This window comes from Melanaphis sacchari, unplaced genomic scaffold (assembly GCF_002803265.2).
Source record: "Melanaphis sacchari strain LSU unplaced genomic scaffold, SCAv2.0 Contig23_pilon_pilon, whole genome shotgun sequence".
Taxonomy (NCBI): domain Eukaryota; kingdom Metazoa; phylum Arthropoda; class Insecta; order Hemiptera; family Aphididae; genus Melanaphis; species Melanaphis sacchari.
The window spans coordinates 3,306,833-3,330,155 of NW_020271114.1; the positions used below are offsets into that span (position 1 = coordinate 3,306,833).

The 23,323-nt window shown below is 26.4% G+C and overlaps 1 protein-coding gene across 1 annotated transcript; it reads left to right on the forward strand.

Annotated features, from left to right (window-relative positions):
* Positions 1-486: 486 nt before the first annotated feature.
* On the forward strand, positions 487-21,561 carry LOC112594707 (basic phospholipase A2 pseudexin A chain). Its single transcript, XM_025339659.1, has 6 exons — positions 487-793; positions 15,331-15,472; positions 16,619-16,750; positions 16,838-16,944; positions 19,526-19,674; positions 20,811-21,561. The coding sequence occupies exons 1-5, from the start codon at positions 727-729 to the stop codon at positions 19,663-19,665; spliced, it is 588 nt and encodes a 195-aa protein (XP_025195444.1). The 5' UTR covers positions 487-726; the 3' UTR covers positions 19,666-19,674; positions 20,811-21,561.
* Positions 21,562-23,323: the final 1,762 nt, after the last annotated feature.

A 23,323-nucleotide genomic window follows, 5' to 3' on the forward strand; every position in this document is an offset into this window, starting at 1 on the left:
TTAAAAGTACACATAGGTAGTAGAAATTTGATTCAAAATTATTTTGTACTAAATTTGAATAAATATCTGCAGATTATTCAAACCTATAGAACATTATTATGAATTCTACGATATATATAATTGTATTTAAATGTATTGATAGAATTGATATTAGTACCATTGTTATCCTAAACAATTAACTACAATTATATCAAACAAATAGATATTGTATAGATAGTATAATATTTATTTTATTATCCGGATAGCAATTTACGGGTTAATATCGTTCAACTTCCATCTGTTTAATTAATAGTTAGGCTGTGCACCTTTATGAGGGGGAGGGGATCATTATGACAACGACATTGAACCTTACGTCTTGGTTTTTCGCTTTCTGCCGCACATTGCGGGCACGAAGGTGAAAGTGGTGGTAGTGGCGGTCGCCGATCTGCCACCGAGGAACTTAACGGGTTTTTAGCGGTTTAGTCGTAAACAAATAGTGGTGGGCTGTTTGCCAAAAAAATACAAATTAATAACAATTATATAAATCAATTAAAACACTAAATATTTTACGAGTGGACTGACGTTTGCGTTTTATTATCTTGTTAATTTTTTGATTTTAGTTGTATGCGTTTTTAAAATGCGATTATCTGAAACAGCTAGGTAAACATCTCGGTGGCTGACCGGGGGAAAATTCCGGCGTTCGGTTTTTTATTTCTATTTAATCTTACGCGAGTTTTTCCCCAAATCATGTTAAAACCAGTCGACATAATATACACTCTACTTGCCATCCTACAGCAAATGGTACATTCGCAAGGTGAGTTTGTTTGAGAATAAATACAAATTAAATGCTAAGTTCGCTAGTCTCTCTAATGCGTTTTTCTGTCAAAACAGTAAAATATACTATTTATAAGTTTTTCGTCCGTCCTAAACTCTTGGAAAATTTTAAACTAGCTTGTACACAACATGTGTATGAGTTTTTCAAAAGTGACATACATATATACCTTTATACACACTTTTCAGTACGCGTTGTAATCTATTTACATACGTCTTGAGAAACTTTCGCTAATTATTTTATATATTTCACACGCTCAAAGAAAATTACTGTTTTCCGTTAATAAATCTGGTACAAGTATATATACAAGTTCGAAATATATGTAATTTTTTATGTGTGTCGACCGCGTAAGTTTAGGTATAGGTAAAGGTATATACGAGTTAAATGTTATAGTACAGTTATAAGCACAATAAATATTTAAAAAATATATCACGTTAAACCTTTACTGAGAAAAATATATAACAATTAAAGAATAAAATTATGATTTATAAGATTTACGTACATCTATTATGATTTAACACCGTATAAAAATTGATTTTTAAACAATTTTCAACCGAAACATCTTGAAACATTTTACTTTGTTGTTTGATAAATGTATTAGATTATTATGATCAAAACGTCATGAAATTATATAATGGCATTATATACCTCATGACATAATTTAACTATAATATAAGCATAGGTTATAGTATAACAAACGAAGGGTGGACGAAAATTATGTTATTGACAATAACAATTTGCGAGCTCAGATTTATACCATCCATACAATTACATACCTACGTAGTGTATGTTTGATTTACAATTATAGTAGTTAACGTTAGTTTACGAATTTAAAATGTTAATATAATATATGAATAATATTGAACATAACGTGTGTGTATATAAACTTCGAAATTTATAGTTAGATTAATATTGTCATTTTCGGCACATTATAAAACATAATATCAGTGATAGATCTAATTATTAGAATTTTATTCTGAGAGAAAATTATAATATTTGAAGTCATTATTGGCGATTCTTCATTTGTAATTGTGTTCACAGGTCGTTGCGTTGGATTAGGATTTCTTTTCAGTTTTATGTTTATCATTTAAAATCGCCAACCAAAACGGCAAAACGCGTACACTTTCGTTCAAATAATAATTATTGTGTATATGAGTACCTACTTAGATTCAGTATAAAATGTTGTCACGGGAATGCGTAAAATTTTTTCCAACAAAATGTGGTTTACCTTACTATTATAATCCGTTTTTATTTTACGCTGAATTTATTTTGTACAAGTCGAAATTGTGCGGCGATGGTTTCAATTTTGTATTATATGAGTAGATACAACGTTTGCGACATTTTTACGTCATGAAGTTTATTAAAAAAAAATTGGAAATTCTATCCATACAACCAATTTTGTACTTAAACAATTATTATTTTTAAAACTATTTGAATAAATCTAGAAAATTGAATGTATGTATGGTGTATGTATAGAAATATATTGATAAAAACAATTTTTTCATTTTTATTCTATGTAAAGAAAATCGCATTGAACCGAAAGTGGTTGTTCCGGTAGAGACAAATTGGTTTGATTTTATAACGTTCACCTTTAGTCAGATGACTTATACCTATACATTATTATTACTGAGTGTAGGTCCTTTTTTATTTATTTAATTTAGTATTGCTGTCGATGAAAGCAATGAGGTACTATGTGGGTTTTATTTTATTGTATTATATTATATGTCTTTCAGTTTATTGTTATTCTTAAAATATTATTTTTATATTTTCTCACATGTAACAGATATAATACAAAACATTTTATGTGTATTACGAACTTGATAAAACGAAAAAAATGAATTCAAAGTTGGATTCATCTTTATAGCACAATATATTGGATTGAATAACGACTTAGATTTTCAATTTTAAAATTGAAAGTCATGTTTTGTTATACCTGCAGAACGAATGCAATTAAATATTTAAACATTTAAAAAGTATGCTCTTCTAAAATTATTTAAATAACTATACAGACAGATTTTGTTTACAATCATTTTTTAAAAAATATATTAATTAAGAAACTAAGCATTGTTAAATTTTAGATAATTTTTAAAATTCAAAAAGTAAAAGTTAAAATAAAACCAATTTTTACATGATAAAAATGTGGTATTAACAATAATCGCTTAATTTTCCCAGATAATAGATAATTATATTTAAATTTTAACATTAAAATAATAACCAAGATATATTGAACTTGGAATAGTTACACTTCCTTATTCTGATATCATGTAAAGTCTATAATTTCTAAACGAGCTCTATCATGTCACTTAAATTAATAAAAAGATATTGATATAGAGATGTGTTTAAATATGTATTTGTGAAAAGCATAAAATATTTTTATAAATTGTATTAAAAAATACATTAGTATTAAATCTAACCTACACAATATTTATTAACATTAAATGCTTACTATAGAACCATCAAACAAACGTATTATCTTAAAAATAATAAATTACGATGTATGACATTTTAAGAAATTACAGTTAAAATATTTATGTATATTATAATATTTCTAAAACGGAAATTTATTTACAATTCTTCACATTATTTTTATCAATAGTTATATAATTTTTAAATTTATTTCATCGGTATTTTAGTCATTCAACGTGTATTTCCTGCCTATAATTGAAGGCCTTAATTCTTAATAGATTAGATAGTTACCGTTTTGGAACATATACAATAGGACCTATATTATTCATCATTCGGTTCAATGTAATTTAATTTGCACTTAAAAAGTTAAATAAATAATATAAAATTAATAATGATTACCTATACAAGTAGAATTTGTATTTATATATTGCAATTAAGGAGATAATATAAAAAATAACATACCACGGAAATCTACTCTTTTAAAACGAAATTATCGTCACAAAACAAACATGGATGTTGGTATTTTGTGTAACCAAAAAAATAACATGTTAACATTTGTGTGTACACTTTTATTGTGTATGCTTAAAGTTATTGTAAAAAAATACCAGTTATTTATATAGTTAAATCCAAAAATAATATTTAGTCATAAACACGACTTAAATAAATGTATGACTGAATTTCTTACGTAATAGTTTTTAATTTATACTCGTGTAATAACAGTAAATTTCATCTTTACAGAAATTAAAAAAATAATAATAATTAATTTTTGTATTTTTTTTTTCATTGTTTTATATTTTTTAAATGATTTACTATGCAATGTGATAATTTTAGAAATATAATAAAAACGAAATTTATTATATTAAAATTAATTAGGAATGTACATGTTCATTAAGAATACGAATATTGTAAGTAATAATATTACAAACATTGCTGTAATAAATTATTTGTTATCAACATTTCGAAATTAATGAGAAACATTGAAAAATAGGTTAAAATTATAACTGTGTATAAAATTTAATTTAATATAAATTTGCAAAAAGTTCATAGGTAAAGAATTAAATTACACGAATAATAACTCAAAATACTTCATTTTCTATTCAATAAAATTTTTCTGAAAATACTTCTCTGATAAAGTAGACAGGTGTAAATATGACCAATTGTAAAAATGAATAGTTAAGAAATCAACTTGATAGTATTGTTAGTTGTTACGGTTAATTGACTAACTAAAATTATAGCTGACCAAAGTATGCTAATTTCTAAAATAGACACGCAGAGACAAAAGACAACAACATTTAGTAAGTATCTACTTAAATATAAGAATAATTTTAATTTTGATTGAATAAAATAAAATATCTAGAAATATTTATGTATTCTTTGCAATTTCTGAAAGATGATTTTGACTAGTTCATTATCGAGATCTGAGTTCAAGTTTAAAAAAGGGGAACTTTTAAAAACGTAAAATTTAGAAATATTGTTATTGAGGTGTAGTAAGAGCAACTTTATCGAGCCGATAAAAAGATACCTATAAATTTGATAATGATTATAATGTTTAAATGAAAAAAAAAACAGAAAACAACCAATAGCGAAAGAAAGTAGTTTTTCTAAATCATTGAATTTTTTAATTAAAAAAATATCTTTATAATTTAATATGGTCAGTGACAACTCAACACTAACTTATGCAATAGACTGATAAAATAAATACCGTTTACATTGTGATTAGCGATTTGGAATAATAATAAAAAAAAAAAAAAATCGAAATTTAATAATCGTATGGCTGCGCACCGCCGGTTGTTCGAAAAAAGCTTTACATTCGGGTTAAACGACGTAAGATGTTACTATTTTGTCGTAATTACATAAGTTGGTAAATATAGAATACTTCAAAATATATGTATATTGTAGTTTTATTTGCAAGATTTTCTTTGACATGCGGGTTGCTTGTAAAAGGAGAAGACGAAACCATTCAAATGTGCGCATAATCCACCAGGCAGTTCAAAAATCAAATAATATTTTAATAACACCTAAGGAAATTGCTTACGAAAATTATAAGTTTTTAAAATAATCACAAGTTATTATAACTTACGGTAAACGGTTTATACTAATAAAGTAATAAATGCAATTGTAAAATTTAAAATTTGGTAAAGTTATTTTTTACGTGCTTATTATTATCAGTGGCGTAGCCTGGGGGGTCCCTGATATATATACCTAAACCTTAAACCACTTCCCCCCATTCAAAAATTCCTGCTACGTCACTGATTATTATATAACATTATATGAAAACGCACAATAACGAAATTTAGATATTATAAATAAGTATAATATACATCTCATATCTACATATTATGCCGAGCGATTACTTTAAACTCAGACGTACATCATAATAATATATTGTCTATTCTGTGATGGAAATTTTCTGTGTGTGAGTGTAGTAGACCATTTCGTTGTACGGACAAATATACAACGTCGTAAAGCTACAGGTAGACCAACCGCGATTAATTTAAATAACGTGTTCAGTCATCAAAACTGTTACAATTAAATTATGACGTACGACGTTTGTACGCTGATAAATTATAATGGATACGTTTATTAATTGTTAGTAATTATTGTAACAAGTGGCCCGTTAGAAACGAGAAAGTAAAATATGCGGTTTGCAGTGACATTGAAATAAAAGTATATTATGATTACCGCAATGGATTTGATTTTCGTCTCGAACACAGAGCAATTGTATACTTGTATTGGGAAATGATACATTTCCCATTTTTCAATCATTATACATTAAACAAACGTCACGCAAGCATCATCAGAGTGTATCCGATGAATAATTATTTACTTTTCCTATCGCAGCATGATTTGATTTTAAAATTGTAGCCACAGAATTTTGATATTTTAAGAAAATTAGTTTAACGTTATTGCCTTATTGGAAACCTGTATAGACATTGTAATACGATGTCACAATGTTAATTCAATATTATTATAACGTAGTTTATACTACTCGCATATCTATATCGAGTAATACAAGTCATACTCTTATTCTCCAGCGTACATTTATTTAGCGACTAATTTATTTGATAAAATTCGTTTTGTGTCAGTCAGGCGAATATAATACTTAATGATAGTTGTTATTATTTTGAAATGTATTAATTATTTTTTCAGTTTATCAGTAAGTATAAGTTATAACTTATAACTAGGTAATTGATCTTTTATTAAAACAAGAAGTATATAATTAATGTTTGCACTTAATGTATTAATCTTTTTTAACAATAGTGAATAAGTTAAAATAATGTTATACATTTATTAATTTATGCTTATTACGTGATATATTCTACGTTTTATACATGGATACCTGAGTATTTTAGTATACACTTTATACAATATAATATAAACATAAATTATTTACTCTTTTTTATATTTTTATTATAATAACAACTATATTTTATTTTTATAGGAAAATATTTTTTGAATCTTGTTATTTTTCAAACGAACGTATTATTTATTATTTTATTAAAATCACCATAAAATTAAAAAATACGTAATGTCAATACTTCATTTTATAATTTGAATTCTAAATTCTATTGGAATTAAAAAAAAAATACTAATAACAAATTATGCAACAAGTTCTTGTATAAATTGAAATATTAATACAAATTAAAAGTAAAAACGAAACAAATACACACAGAAAACTATTCTAATATTGAGTTTTAAGACACAGAATACAGATAGTAGTTTTTAGATGCTCATTCACTCAGTATAAGTAATTATTAGATTCACTATTATTCTCCATTATAATCAACTGTTGCTCTTTTACTTTATATTAGTAGCTAAAATTATTTGTAATACTATAATAAAAATAGTCTGGGATTTTATTTTTTAAGTTGACTGTACGTTTTTTGTCTAATACTCTTCTTAAAACTATTAAATGACAATACACTCATTGGTTATAACATTTTAACGTTTATGATAAAACTAACTGCCATAGTTAACAAACTGTTTTAAAAATAATATTATTAGAACTATGAAGAGTAATAGAAAATCAGTGATTGAAAAATTAATTTTTACAAGTTTTTAAATATATACGTATTTAGTCGTATGTATTAACCTATTTTTATTTTACAGTTTATAATATTTAAGTAATTGTAATATGAAATAATAAACGTAAAATTTAAATTGTAAGATATAAAAAAAAAACAAAATTTATAACGTACGCGATACAAAGGTAGAAAAGAAGAATAAGAATAGTTTTTTTCTTTTTTGTAAAGATGAATAACCTACGTAAATATGTTTAATGCATTATTGTTATAATAATAGTATTATTTCTTGTTATTTACAACATATATACTTTCAAGTTTAATGTTCGTCTTATTAGCATGGCACAAATGTATTTATTTATGTCTTTACTGTATGTCTATTATTGATTTACTGATAAATTATTATTTATTTAATATAAATGTCATATTACTTATAGCATTTCCATTGTAGGTCGGTAGCAAAATGTTAATATACATCTAAGTATAGTTGATTGTTCACACTTCACACACGTTCTTACAATTGTTGTATATAACGTATATGTATACATATAAAAAAATCAATGTTTATAATTTTCACAATAAATTTTACAGTGCATACAGGATGATTTTCCAAACATGCACACCTCTACTTTTTCTTATTTAATAATGAATTTATTCAAATTATGATTTTTAGATTTTTTAAATAAATTTTAAGACCATACTTTTAAACTTTTGAGGTTTTTTTTATTATTTAAGAAATATTCTACAAAAATACTAATGAACACCTACTTTTTTTTTACTCTAGACTATATTATACAGGCAGAGTCATTTTATACATTTTAACTTTTTCATTATAAATTATTTAATCAATACTTTTTTTTTTTAATTTTGATGTAACTAATTCAAAATTCTATCTAGTAGTTTTGCAGTTATTAATATACGCATATTAAAGATAATATTATAGACTTTATAAATGATTTTACAAAAATATAAAATCTATGTTATATTGGATTTGATGTTTGTGATATTTGCGTCACTTTTACAAATTATAAAATATTGATAAATTAATATAATTCTTAGTACAAAAACATAAAATAATTTAAAAATTACATGTTTGAATCATGATTTTTATTTTTGGTATGTAAAAGTTTTCAGAAAAATTATCCTTTAAAAAATGTACTGTAGAAAAGGGAAAAGGATATTAATTTAAAAAATATGAGTTGGTATCTATAGAGTATAGATGTATCATCACACGGTACTTCTTACGTAATACAAAAATATTACGAATATTTTAAAATTATTTTTAAATATGGTCTTTAATCATATTTAAAAAATTCCAAATATTAGGTTATAGTTATCTGTATTATTGAAAAAAAAGCGGGTAAGCATGCTTGGCGAATTATTTTAGGTATAGCTGAATAAAATGTACAGACATATATATCAAAATATATTAGTGTATTTTTTATATGTTCTAACCTATTTATAGCGAGTTTATGGTATATTAGAATTTATTCATTTTTATATACTTTATTTATTTCACTTCACACCAACTTTATATACGTCATAGAAATACTGGGTGCGAATCATGTTCTCAAAAATTGCGTGATTGATACATTCATACACACATTTATATTAAATATTATATTATACAGAATACACAGATGGACAAAAATGAAAAAATAAAAATAAAATATATTATAATATTAAATAATGCATGTGTGCACTGTTTATTCATTAAAGAGGTCTTTCAAAAGTAGCAATTGCCAATATTTATTTTCGTGACATGAATTGATTAAACTTAGTTCGTTATATGCTATATGTATAGTGTATACCTACTCATAAAATATTATAGCCATTTTATGTATCCAATACGGGTCATATTGTTTTTCCAAAATCTTAAAAATGACTTAACACATTTTTGATTTCCTATAAATTATAAGCTTTATTATCGAATATCGATCGAGAAAATATTTTTTAGCTATTTTGAGCCAAAATATGAGAAATTGTATAAACATGTTTCCAACATCTTTAATAACAGACTGTATATCCGTTGAGTTGTGAAAAACCACAATTTTATATAATAAACAAATTCAATAATTGAATATTTAATTTTGTGGTGGCAGAAAATATTCAGACGGGAGAAAGGTACGAGAAAAAGGAAGTGTCTAAAATCTAAATACTAAATAATAGCTTATTTGTAAGTTAAAAATACAAACAGTTAGCTAATCAAACGTTGTACACTAAAGTTTTTTCAATTATTTTATAGAATACTTTGTAATGTACTGACTGTTATAACATTTACATTATATGCTATTTATTTCGACAAATAACTTAAGTATTTATAAATTAGTAAATACGTATTATATATTATATTTATATAGACGAAATAAACACTTTTAATTAACTACATTGATAATAATAATAATTTAAAATTTACAAATACAGATACTTATACTCTCGTATAACAAATTGATCGTTTTACTTAGATATCTACACATAATTATATGAATACACTTTATAAAGTAAATTAACATTTTTAATTAAATATAAGTTTGTTTGATCGAAAATTATATAATTTTTCAATAATTAATAAGTAATAATATTTCATTTTGAAAAAGATTTACCATTAAATGTTCAAACTTTTCTTCCTTTTCCTTTTTCTTTGAAATGTTCATTATAAATATAATTTGCTTAAAATAATGAAAATGAAATCAATATAAAATTCAAAGTATTTTTATTATTTTGATATTTACATATTGTAAATGGTTATTAAACCTTGAACCAATGAAAGCAGTTATTATTTAGTAAATGAAAAAAAAAAACAATATAAATAACAAATCTTAAACCATAATTTTGATGGAATAAAAAACATAATTCAGTATCTTTATAGACGTTACCGAAAATATTGATTTTGACATAGAAGGAAGTTTTTAAAGCAATGACCATGTGTAATATATTCTATGGCTATTAAATCATATTATTTATCAGCTGACTATGAAAAATTATAGATAACTAATAAATAATAAATTATAATCAAGTTTCTAAAAACTTAATAATTAAGTCCCGAAGGAGGGCCTGGGATACGTTCACGATCCATTTATTTTTGAAGTCTGTATTTTTCATAAAACATTTTTGTTTAAATAATAAATAATAATTTTTTTTATAAATATTTATATTTATTCTTTATTTTTTGCATATATTCAAAAAAAATTTCGAAAATAAAATAAAAGATTTAATATTAAAAAACGTGAAATTCTTATTAAATTAGAATGCCCTTTACAATATGATAAAGTGTGAGAATGGGAGTTATAAATAATATAGTTTAAATAGTTCAATAAGATACAAGGTGTTATTAAATAATTATTGAAGTATATTCAATAATTAATAATATTAACATAGTTGATTAACATATTCGTACGAGGTAAATAAAATATATAAGCTATTTTATATTAGTGTCTATATTGTAATGATTAAAATATGATTATTGTTTAATCTTAGTAGTTTTTATGTTATTATTATTTTAAATTATACTAAAATAAAATATTTTATACAACCATATAAATTATAAAATATTAATTAAAATTAGTTTAAAGTGAGAATGGTTGAGTTTGAGTATTGAAAGCTTAAGTGTTTTTAGTGTTCCAAAGTATAATGCATCTTAAATCCTTGCTTATATATTTGTTTGATTTATGTTTATGAAAATCAAAACGAACATTCGAAATATCATGTTTATTATATTTTATAACTGTATTTTTTTTATAATATATAGATAAAATAAATATATAAAAAGTGAAATTATCTTACATAATTCGATTTTGAAACATATTTGTTTAAACAGTGTTTTTACTTACTTGAAAATAGATTCACGCCTATTTTATTTACAAATAATAATTTAAAGTTTAAACAATATAGATAACATTACAAATTAAAAAAAACTTAAAAGTTTTAATTTTTTTTTTTATTTAAATTTTAATTGTACCTACAGTTTATTTAAATTTGTGTATAATTTAAATTCCTATAAACTTGGTTTGAATTCGAGAAATTCATAAAAGTTTCTTTCAAATATTAATAAACATAGAAATAATGAAATTTTAATTGCATATAGACAATGGATGTGTTTCAATTAAAGCAATATAAATATTTTGTTTTATTTTTAAATATGTGTTTTTTGAAGAATATTTTTAAGTTTGTCTAATTATAAGACCACGAAGAGTACATTCATTTAATTAATGAAATAATAATAATAATAATAATAAGCAATATTTGCGTTTTATTACATAGCTCGTTTGTACCTAATTAAAATTCAGTTTTTTGGCATCGTTACGCTCTTCATTATTAAATTAGCAATCAAACCACTATTCGATTAATATAGCATTGCCGCAAGAAATTTATAAATATTCTATTATCCGAGGATTATATATTATAAAAAATTAATCATCATTTTAAAAACTATTAACGTTTTAAAAAAATATTTCGTATGATTTGAAAAAATTGTATTTTTACTATTTTCGAAACTTTAATTTTTTTATATTTTCACACTTTTGGTTGACGATTTAAATTGTTAATTTCTTATTCTGAATCAGAATATTTTTTGTATTATTCCAATGTATCAAAATCAAATTTCTAACGAGTATCTACGTACAATAGTTCACTAGTAAAAAATATTTTAAGTTTTCATGAATGAAGTAGTGACCTAACATTATTTCTATGCCACTTCAATCCGTTCATCTTAATTTGAAATACGTAACTTATATTGACTTAACCGCTTTTGAAATTCAAATTATAAATCGAAATATCTACATAATAGAATATAATTGTTCACTAACTAGTATATACGAGCTATATTGGTATGTTGTGTAATCGATTTATGCGTGTATACAGTAAGGTCACCGATTACCTCTACCATTTTTTTCATTTATTTATTCGTTTTTTTTTTTTTACTGATTACCCGACAACTCAACTATTGTGTGAATTGGTTAATTACCGTCTTGGCCACGCGGATTTTCGGCGTACACTTTGCATACAATTATTCATTATTGTAATGGGAAACTACAGAACATGATATTGTGGACATAATAATATATTTATCGATTGAAGAGACCTTGTTCTATAAAAACGAAAACTACATAATATATTATGTATAAAAGAAAATCTTGTTACACCGAACATGCTGCACCGTCTGTATGATGCAATATAAAAATGTGTAGGTGTAAATATGATAGTATAGTCTGCAAATTCCGTTTCCTGCACCGAAACGGACTCGACACTATAATATATTATAATAATATGGTGAGTGTAACGTATCTGCGTATCTATTTTTGAATGTATACAGTCAATGGCTTCTAATTAAATATTATTTGGAAGGGCAAATTGAAATTCAAAAAATACCTATAGCCGCCCAAGCAATTAAAGCAGAACTGTGGGGGCCTGGACTCCACACCGTAACCTATTAAACACAAGCACTTGATTTATTATCAATAATAATATTATCAAAAATAATTTATGGTATTATGCTTATAAACAGACGATGGTATCGAGGAATTGAGAAACTACGTCGTACAATAACGGTTTTATTTATGTACAAACTACTACGTAAATATCGGCTACAATTAACAATTAGTAGAAGTTAGAAGAGTACTAGGTAAAATAAAAATATATATTCATAGTACATTTAATAAAATTAATTAACCTAAAATAATGATGAACAATATAATTTCCAAATCATAATACTCAAATGTATTTAACACTCACTTATCCTTCCATTCAAACAAGGTTGTCTATCCCCCCCCCCCCTTTTATACCATTCGGCAACATTTAATACAGTTATTCTGTACTTAACCCTAAGAGAGATGGTGTACTTTTCAATCGTTTTATCAGTCAAAGTGTACTTCCTAATATTTAATTAAGCGATGTTAGGTTTGGAACGGACAGCCTTGGTTCAATTTAGTCTTATATTCGGAAAAATAACGTGTTTTTTTTAAACGTCTTTAGGATTGAAAGACATTCAGAAAAATAAATCACGGTAATAAAATGTATTTGTTATATGTTTGCATACTGTATTACTCCATAGGCTGTAGGGAATATGGATTAATGTATAAATGCTGTACAGAAAAGAAATTGAAAGACACTGTCTTCGTTTACAGGTCAGAAAAACTATCACAAAAAAACCGAACACAAACAATTAAAACTATATAATATTTTATTTTTAAACAATATCTAATTGTAGCTAAGCTGATATATTTTTTCCCGGCAGTTTTGGCGCTATGAAAATAACAATAATTACAATTATTCCGGAAGTAGAAATAGAAATCTGAAATAAGTGATAATTGTCGGATAAGCATAATCTGCAATTACGTATTGTACGCAACGTACCTATTTTATTCAAGTAGTCACCAGTTATATAGATAGTATTTTTATTACAATTTGTATGTAAGTGTTAATTAAATGCTGATATTAATACAAAACAAAAAAAAATAAAATAAAATAATTATTGGATAAAATAAGAATTGATACGAACTTCTCGTATGATAAAATTAAAAATAAGGTTTATCGTACCTACGACTGAAGGAAACTGATAAGTTATAAAAATCACGGTTTAAAAAATATCCAGTAGATTACATCTTAATAAATTTACACTTGATAACTTTTATATTCGCTAATACTTACTGCTGTGTACAATTTTAACTTTTTAGTAACTATAATAAGTAAGCATCAGATGATAAATTTTACGGCAAAAAAATATGGTGAACATTATGCTTGATAAAATACTTTGTAAAAAACTTTGTTTATGTTGCAGTTGGACGTTAATATAATATAATACAATACAGTATGATTGAATTATTTGTGGTTGTTTTAAAATCGAATTAAATGCCGTCGGTCGTTTACTATCAGTATAAACTGATATCACTTTATATATTATAACATAATAAAGGATACTCTATGTGCAAAATTTAGATCTATAGATATATCACGTATACTTCTATTTTGGTCTTGTGAAGTCATAAATTAATAATGCCTATTAATTTACTTTAGATATACTTGGTACTCCAAACATTATGTATAAAGTCACGTAGGGCGCATACATGTGTATATACTATATATATAATATAAACGAGGTAAATATTCGTGATCATGTCAAAGGATCATCGGTTTTACACGTCTGAGTATCGTAGACGATGTATATATGCAATTATATGCGTTGGTTACTATTGTAATCACGTTGTTGTAACCATTTACATACCTATATACGACGCATATTATTATATCTATTATCCGATTATCGTATATTATTATGTACTACTACCCACGTCCTATACGAACCCGCTTTCAAATTCTGTAAAATATAGTTCAATAAAAGTATTTAAAATATATTCTTTTAAGTTGTAAACGCTCCTTTTTATAAAACCACTAAGTCTTATTATTTTTGACAACGCATTTGCAGATTATACACTTTTTATATTTTCATAAAAGTAAAAAGATATTCGAAATATATAAAAAAAGTATTTTTACGATGTCGTTTAACGTATAGTGTTAAAAAAAAAAAACAAATATTTTAAAATTAAGATAAAAAAATTATGTAACTTTTTTAAAGGTTAGATGTTGTCGTACTATATGCTAAAGACTAAAGTTATAGTGTTAAAAGTTAAAACCTTTTGGACAGAATTATTAATTTTTATAATACAAGACCATAAGGTTTTTTGACCGCTAACCGTTGTTATACTACAACATACAATATATTGGAATTAATATAATAACACAAAAAAGCAAAAATTGGTTCTTCTCTTTAAATTGGAGCGTAAAAAAAAATTGTATAGCTTGCGCTTTCGCGGATTTTTGATCTTTCAAATATTATCGCGTGTAATGTCGTCGTCGCCCGCATGGGTATAGATTCTTCGTAAATTATATACACACGCATCATCAATCAATCAATCAATCAGATCTTACATCAATAGTGTTTAACAAATCGTAAAATGCGACTTATGGAAAGTTACCACACAATAGTATTATTTACACAGTACACACACATACACACACACAAGTACATACAAGAACATAAGTCATGTTATCTATACATCATATATTACCATTGGTTCTCTTTTTTTATTTTTACAGATATTAACACTTTAGCTCGAAAAATACACCACAAAAACGGCACTTCCGTGCCCATAGAAATCTTTGTTAGCTACACTAACAACCCGTGGGGACCTTCGGCCTTGTTGGAGACCGGCCAATCCGGTGGTAAAAACCAATACAGGTATGAAAATAGAGCACAATTAAGTGGTGTATTTGTAATGTATGTTACATATGTTATGTAATAAACGAGGTGATCTATTTAACATAAGACATTCATAATTTCAGAATATTTTAACAGCTTTCAAAATACCTAGTTATTTTATATAATTTGAGTCATTACAAAATAACACTTTTAGGGAAACAAATGTATTCTTATTATTTTGATCGTTATCATTTAAATTTTTACTTATTTTTAATCGAAACGAATGTTTTTGATTCCATATTCCCATATTCAGTATATTTTCATATTCTCAAGTATGTATTCAGAGTATTAAAATATATTAAAAAGAAATTTCGAAGAAGTTATGAAAAATGTTATGTTTATTTAAAGTCTATGAGTGAATCAATATTTTGCTAAAAAACCTACTGCATTCCACTTATCTTCACCTAGAATACTTATATAGTTATAAATCATAAACTATCTATACTCTTTAAAAATTCGATTTTTATACATCAAAGTACCCTAAAAATATTCTGCTTTGAAATAGAGAATTATATAGTTATAGTTGTCATTATTAACAAAAAAAAAAAAAAATGATACTTAATAATAATGATAATAACTAATAATTTATATGTATATATGTTATTTCTATGAAAATGTTTTCAAAAACGTAGATTTTATAATAATGAGTGACTTACGTTAAATAGATCTAACCTCGGAATATACTAAAGATAATTCTTTTTTTAATCTCACATGAGCCAATAACTTATCCATAGGTTGCGATATGACTTTTCTTTTTAACTCAAACATACCAAATAATATAATAATAAAATAAATATTCCTATTTTTTCTTCTTTTTCCAATATACAAATATTATTAGCCATCATACTTTATTATATGATATTGTCTGTTATATGATAAAAAAATCGTCAATAACAATGTATAAATTATTATACACAAATATTTTAACTAGACGTAGTAGTTAAAACGCTGTATAGCATATTCCATGTGTATAAACCCATGTATAATGCTCGTATACAAGACAATCATCAACACAAAATGTATGCAAATGCTGCACGAGAGTCCTTGCTCTAATTACCTACAATTACATATATTTAGAAGGTCAACATTATTTAATATTTCTGTTATTAATTTGCATTGTTTTAGACCTAAAAGGAGTGTATATCAGCTATACAATATGGTCGTGTGCGCTACCGGTTGCAATCCGATTTCTTACCTTGGCTACGGCTGTTACTGCGGTTTCCTGGGTTCTGGATCGCCGGTTGATCCCATAGACAAGTTAATAAACACAATAAATTTATTTGTCGTTCGTTAAACGACGAAAATTCATATTGTTTTGCTTTGTTCTTTTCGGGCAATTTTTAGCTGCTGCAAAATGCACGATTGGTGCTACGACAGTGCCGATTGCCCAATGTTCCTTGAATACTTTACGCCGTACGTATGGACGTGCTACAACAAAAAACCGTTGTGTTGTAAGTACATCATTAACAAATTAAAAACAATTCGATCGTGGATATTTTGCTGTAATAACATAATGATTATGATAGTTGAGTAAAAATGTAAAAAGACAATCGTATTCATAGCTAACGAATTTAAAACAATACGACAATACGAATAAAACAGCAACGTTTATGATGTGTACAAAGACGTCGTGTTTGTATTGTGATAAAAATACTTTTTCAACCAACTTATGACAGTACGTCCATATTATTTTTTACACTGTAATTAAGATCAATGCTATTGTCGGCAGCGAAGTTTCCAAAACACGGAACGAGTTTATAATAAATTATTTATTTATATTTATACATACATTTTTATAAGTAACAGTTTTAAACAAAATTCAACTGCCTACATAACACATCACAATCTACCTTTGTCTATTACACATGATCACAAAAAAAAAAAAAAAAATGCCCCCATGGCTATAAAGTTTTAATTTACAGTATTCTTTATTCCAACGATTGTATCGTATGCGTAATTATTTTATTGGTAGCTATACCGTCACATCGGATTATTAGTTTGGAGAAACAAAATAATTAAAATAACATGTTTATACTCCTATATTGTAATATTATATAAAATTTGCGTTATGTTTTTGACGCAATAATGCGATGAAATGTGAATTTTTTGTAGCGTGTTTATTAAACAAATTCAAAATATCAAAAAAAAAAAATAAATGATTATTAAAACATGTCGTCAATCTACGGGACATCAAAACTGCAACTCTGAAAATGTCAATCATATACCTAGTCTATAAAGGATAGTACAATAATATTATATGACAGTAGTGCATATTGCATAGATAGGTTAAATCCAATAAATTGCTAATGATCCAAGAATCATTAAAAATAAATCGTACGTATTGTTGGTAAAAACGCTATTTAGTTCTAAATAATTAGAATATGAATATAGGCATTATTCTTTATATTATACATAGTATTATAAAATAAAAAGTGAAAGATTTTTACTATTCGAAAGGGGCCCGGAATAATTAAACTATAATAATAATAATAATAAGAAGAAGAATAAGAATAAAATATATATTATTGATAGAAAATAGAAATTAAGAATATATATTCCGCGTGTTATTCGGAAATAAACAGACCTATATATTATTATATATAACCATATCGATATAGCTGCAAATAATAAATACAATTTTGCAAAATTCCGTATAAAAAAGGAGAAGCGGCGAAACATAAAACGTTAAATACGTCCACGAAACAATACAATAATATGTGTTATGTATACCGACTATTATAATAATTAGATATTACCTGTGCTTCTCAGCAATTGTACATGTAGAAGTATATATTTTAAATAATCGTCCAGATTATATAACAAAGGGAAAAATACTTCAACGAACAAAGTTCCTGTAGAGAAGTGTACAAAAAATTATAATTATAAAATACAATATAATTCAAAGCGATCATTATTTTTACCTTAAAAATATAGGTACTATGCACATATAACTATGCATTATAGTATGACAAACCCATGTATAACCCGACGTCCTGACCTGTGTTTTATAATATTATATGGATACCTACTATAGTCGTCTGGTTTATTATTCCGAAATAAAAACCGAATGTGTCGAGTACAACATAATAACATATTTTTATTGTACATATAAGTTTTCGAGAAAATAATAACAATACTGGCCTTCAAACGGGTTATTTAAATGGGGAAATATTGATGCAATTTTACAATATTAACGTTAAAATCGCGTTAGAAAGTTTTTCGCGGTATTTATTATTATAAAGCACAGTACCGTAATTGACATCAAGCTCGGAAATCGGCTTACTCGTCTTATGGATTGATCCGTTACTCGTTTAATCTTTATTTTGTTTTCTTATTTCGATGTTTTCTCGATTTATACTCTCCCTCCTCCAAATGTTTTACGAGCGTCGAGAACGGTATTAGACATTAGCCACAACAGATAACGGTTAAGATTTCGTATAAATTACAAACACAAAATTTATTGAAATGGCGTAGTTTTTAAACGTGAATCCATATTCTTAATCATAGATGTTTAAAATAATCGACTAAATCACAATTACTTCGACGAGGACCGAACAATACCTATATTAGGTATAACACACCAAATGTGACGTTCGGGGTGACGTGGGGTGCATTTACATATTTTACTATTAACCAGCATATTATTTTTATTATTTAGTTAAAGTCATTTTTTCACCTAGATCCTTCACTATTTATACGTTTATATCGTTGGCGTTTAAATAAAAAGCATCGACTTATACAATTAGAATACATACGGTCCATGTAGGTAGTAATATATTAGAGTATTGTAACTTTTTACACTCAACCAATGTAATGTCATGTACGTATTTTGAACTTTTTTTTTTTTAAAGTATTGTATTACATGAAATAAAAGACTAAAAAGTCGGATTGTAAAAAAAACTCTTTCATAGTAATTGATGTAGTTTATAAATCAAACGTTCACGATATAACCGCATTATCATACGATTTGTAATGTAACGTTGTAATATTTTAATATATATAATATCATATGTCTTACTGTTGCTCACGTAGCATTAGGAGGTGGTTGCAGTCAGCGGTTGTGCGAGTGCGATCAACAGCTGGCCTTGTGCTTGAGACGTTTTGGGTGCCCAACGCAGAAGGCGATTTGCAAAACAAGCCCTTGGAGATGGTTCCAGAACATGTTGTTCTGAAAGGCAACGGTAAGTGTATAATTTATATGTGTGTGTGGTATATGATCTTACAGCTACTCAAATTCAGTGGCGATTTGTGAAGTCGTGGGTTTCCTATAATTTTACGATTTAAACTATAATCAATTCGAGGATGATTATAATATTATAAAACTTAAAAATTAACCTAACCTCACCGACCAACCGTGATATGTTTATTAATAATTATATTACACATATAGGTATCTATCAATAGTGGCGTGCCCAGAGTGGGACGATAGAGGTTAAACCCTCCATCTGATCAAGAAAATTATATCATATAGGTATACCGCTATCATTAAATATTCATAATTCATAACAATGAATATTTTATTAAATCGAATTCGCGCACTTTCTATAATCCGACTGCAGTAAATTAACTGTATCAGTTTGGTCCACCAGATGACCAAATAAAATATTAACGATTTCGTATTTCATATTATTTGACATCATACGGCCGTCCATATATTTCATGAAAATCGTTGACTATAGTTAATATTAAAGACATATTAATATTTAGTTAATATAGTTAGATAAAAATAAAATGTTATTTTATTTTATTCATAAGATCATATAGGTTTATTAATATAAGCATATTTAAAAGTCTGAATTTTTGTTTAATTGTTATTTAACTCAGTGAGATATGATTTATAATTAACTCTATAGTGGCTATTTACAGGGCTTGCATTTGAAAAAAAAATTTTGTTTTACCTTATTTACAATTAAAAGTTATACAAATTATTTATATTCAAAATTAAAACGTTATTCGACATTAGCGTTTATCGTTATTCAGAATTAAAATTTTTAATATATTTTATAAATTATAACTATTGAACAATTGGAAATTAATTATTTTATTTAATGATATATACTATATTTAACGTTTTGTTTTATGACACATCATATATTTTGTTAATCGTTGTGTTTTGTTCTGTGTTATTTAACTATTTATGTTTATCGTTTTCCGTTATAATTACGTTACAAATCTCAATCGTTTTTTATCAAATTTAACGTTATAACCATAACGTTTGCAAGCCCTGGTTATTTATTATTATTTATTTACTAATTTTTTACTAAGCTCGATTTTAAATAATTATAAAATGATATATTTCATTTATTATTTATTTCAGACTGCTGTGGCGTATATACAGTATTACGTTTTTAACATAATATATAGACGACGATAGCTTTCGAATTTCGTTCTAGTCATATGGATACATCATACCTGCAGTAGAAGCGACGCATTGCCGCCACCGCTGTCGCCGATGAATATCATACTTATTTATGTATGTATGATACGTGTGCACCACAAAGGACTCGATATATATATATATATAGAATGCTTATAACACACATACACACATGACACACACATACGCACAAACAAACGTATCAATTGTTACATTTGTATTAAAAAATAATGTTACATTATGTACAACTTATGTCGAACTTATCTAACCTCGAGACTTTGATTTCGAGTCGATGGTACGACCTGAAGGTGTCGTGGCGTTGTATTATAGGCGTCATACAGATCGTCTGGCGGCACGCTACGACGACGATATTAAACTATCCTAGTTCGAACAGACTGCTACAGATTCGTGAACACTAATTTTATGATGTCTACATCACGGAAGTTCATGAAAATAGAACCGTAAAATCCAGAGGGATTTATTCTTTATGATTACAGTATTGGATGTCTTGCACCGAAGCTGTTTTCCTCCCGAACCGAAATAATATTATAATATTGTATGATTATTATTATTATTATTATTATATAACTTGCGGTGACGAATTAATCGTTGTGTTGTACGGATTTAATTTCGCCTACCATAATAATAGTTTCTCTTTCAAATTCGAAGATACGCGCATTTTGTACATAAAATTTATCATGTTTAATGTATAAAATGTGCAGCTTTAAACGTTTGTTATAAATTATAATATACTTTGTTTAAACACTTACTACATTTGTAATGAAATACCGTCGTACAATTTTAACGCAAGATAATATATTTGTAATTAATTTTGACAACAGTAAATTTCATTAAAGATTTTACAATTGATATTCCTTTTTTGGAATTTATACTATACTCCATAAGAGTTTACAAATAAAATAATATATATTGGGGTTTACATAAAAGGGTGGGAATCGGTGACATATAACTCACGGTTGTTTTCCGGTAGTCTTTTTGATTTTGCTACTTTCACAGTCACGCGGCGGCTCAACTCTGCTGGTGGCGGCTCTACGTTGATTTTGAATATGTTCGGCTTCGGTATGTTCTGGCGGACTGGTTAGCCTCTGCTCAGTATGATACAAAGAAGGGAACGTGAATACGACTAAGTCGTTGGCAAGTCTGTAGCACACCTCCGTGAATAACGGCGTTTAACAACCGTCCGGAGTGTGCAGACTGGGGTTATTGCTGTATTTCGCTTGGTAATCGTACCTGTAAATAACGGCGTATTAAAACCGTCCAGATACACGATATACCGCACTCAGCGGGGAAAAATAGGTGTTTTTAGACGGTATACTGGCTTGTACTTATATTCTTTATGGTCGGATCTTCTATAGTACTTTTGCACTTGTCGTTCTTACTGATATGTATGTTTCATTGGAGATTCGTATATATTAAATAATGCGGTTTAATAGTTCAGAAACTGGTGATTCTGACTATTCACCTAGTTGGACTCTAAGGTATTGGGTTTCATGGGGAAATCATTTTTCTGTAAGGGCGGCGGGCCGTTTAAGACAATATATTTTTTCCGTGCTATCTATGTTGCGGCGGGACACTATTTGTGCGCCCGTTTTATGAGGATGTCCGTCAGAGTGCGCGGCGGTTCTTGTGGCGTTCAATGTTGGTAACGAGATAATATAACGGGTCACCAGATGACCTCCCGTTTTGTCTCGTTACACATTGTATTGTGCGTTTATAGGAAAATCAACGAACAAATAAAAATCTTCGATTACACTAACTGAACACATTGTATTACATTACATTTCCATTTGTAACTAATATACCTAATAAATAATAACATGTTATATGACGTTGCATACTCGCATATAATGTAGTTTCAATGTCAAACACTGACATAAAATTACATATAGTACATGTATAAGTAAGAGCTTACCTATATCCCAGTACTAACTATTTACATTGCAAATATAATTACTACTTGAGTATTATTTGTTTTCGCCCGTATGTTATCTAATAAGAAAATGTGATACCCCTACAAACTATTTAAATTTAAATTTATGATATTTACAATTGATTTTATACAACGGTTATGTAAGAAAATATAACATATTATATTAGCAGTATCTACAAATAATTTGTATTTGTATTTTAATATTAGAAAAACTAATGTTTGATATTGTAAATTTTAAAAGTAGGTACTGACCATTTATACGTTTGTATATTAATTTTATTACAAATACCTATAATAACTCTGAATGAAGTTCTACACTAACAAATAACTAAGTCAAAACTTCTTGATATATTACATTCAAAGTTTTGTATTGTGTTGCATTATAGTACAAATGATCAGTTTTTCACTTTAGAAAACGCAATACACAATTGTTCACATGAGAAACAGTTCCTTTCCAAATCTACTCTACAATGTGCTAATTTTTGACTTGGCGCCTTATTTG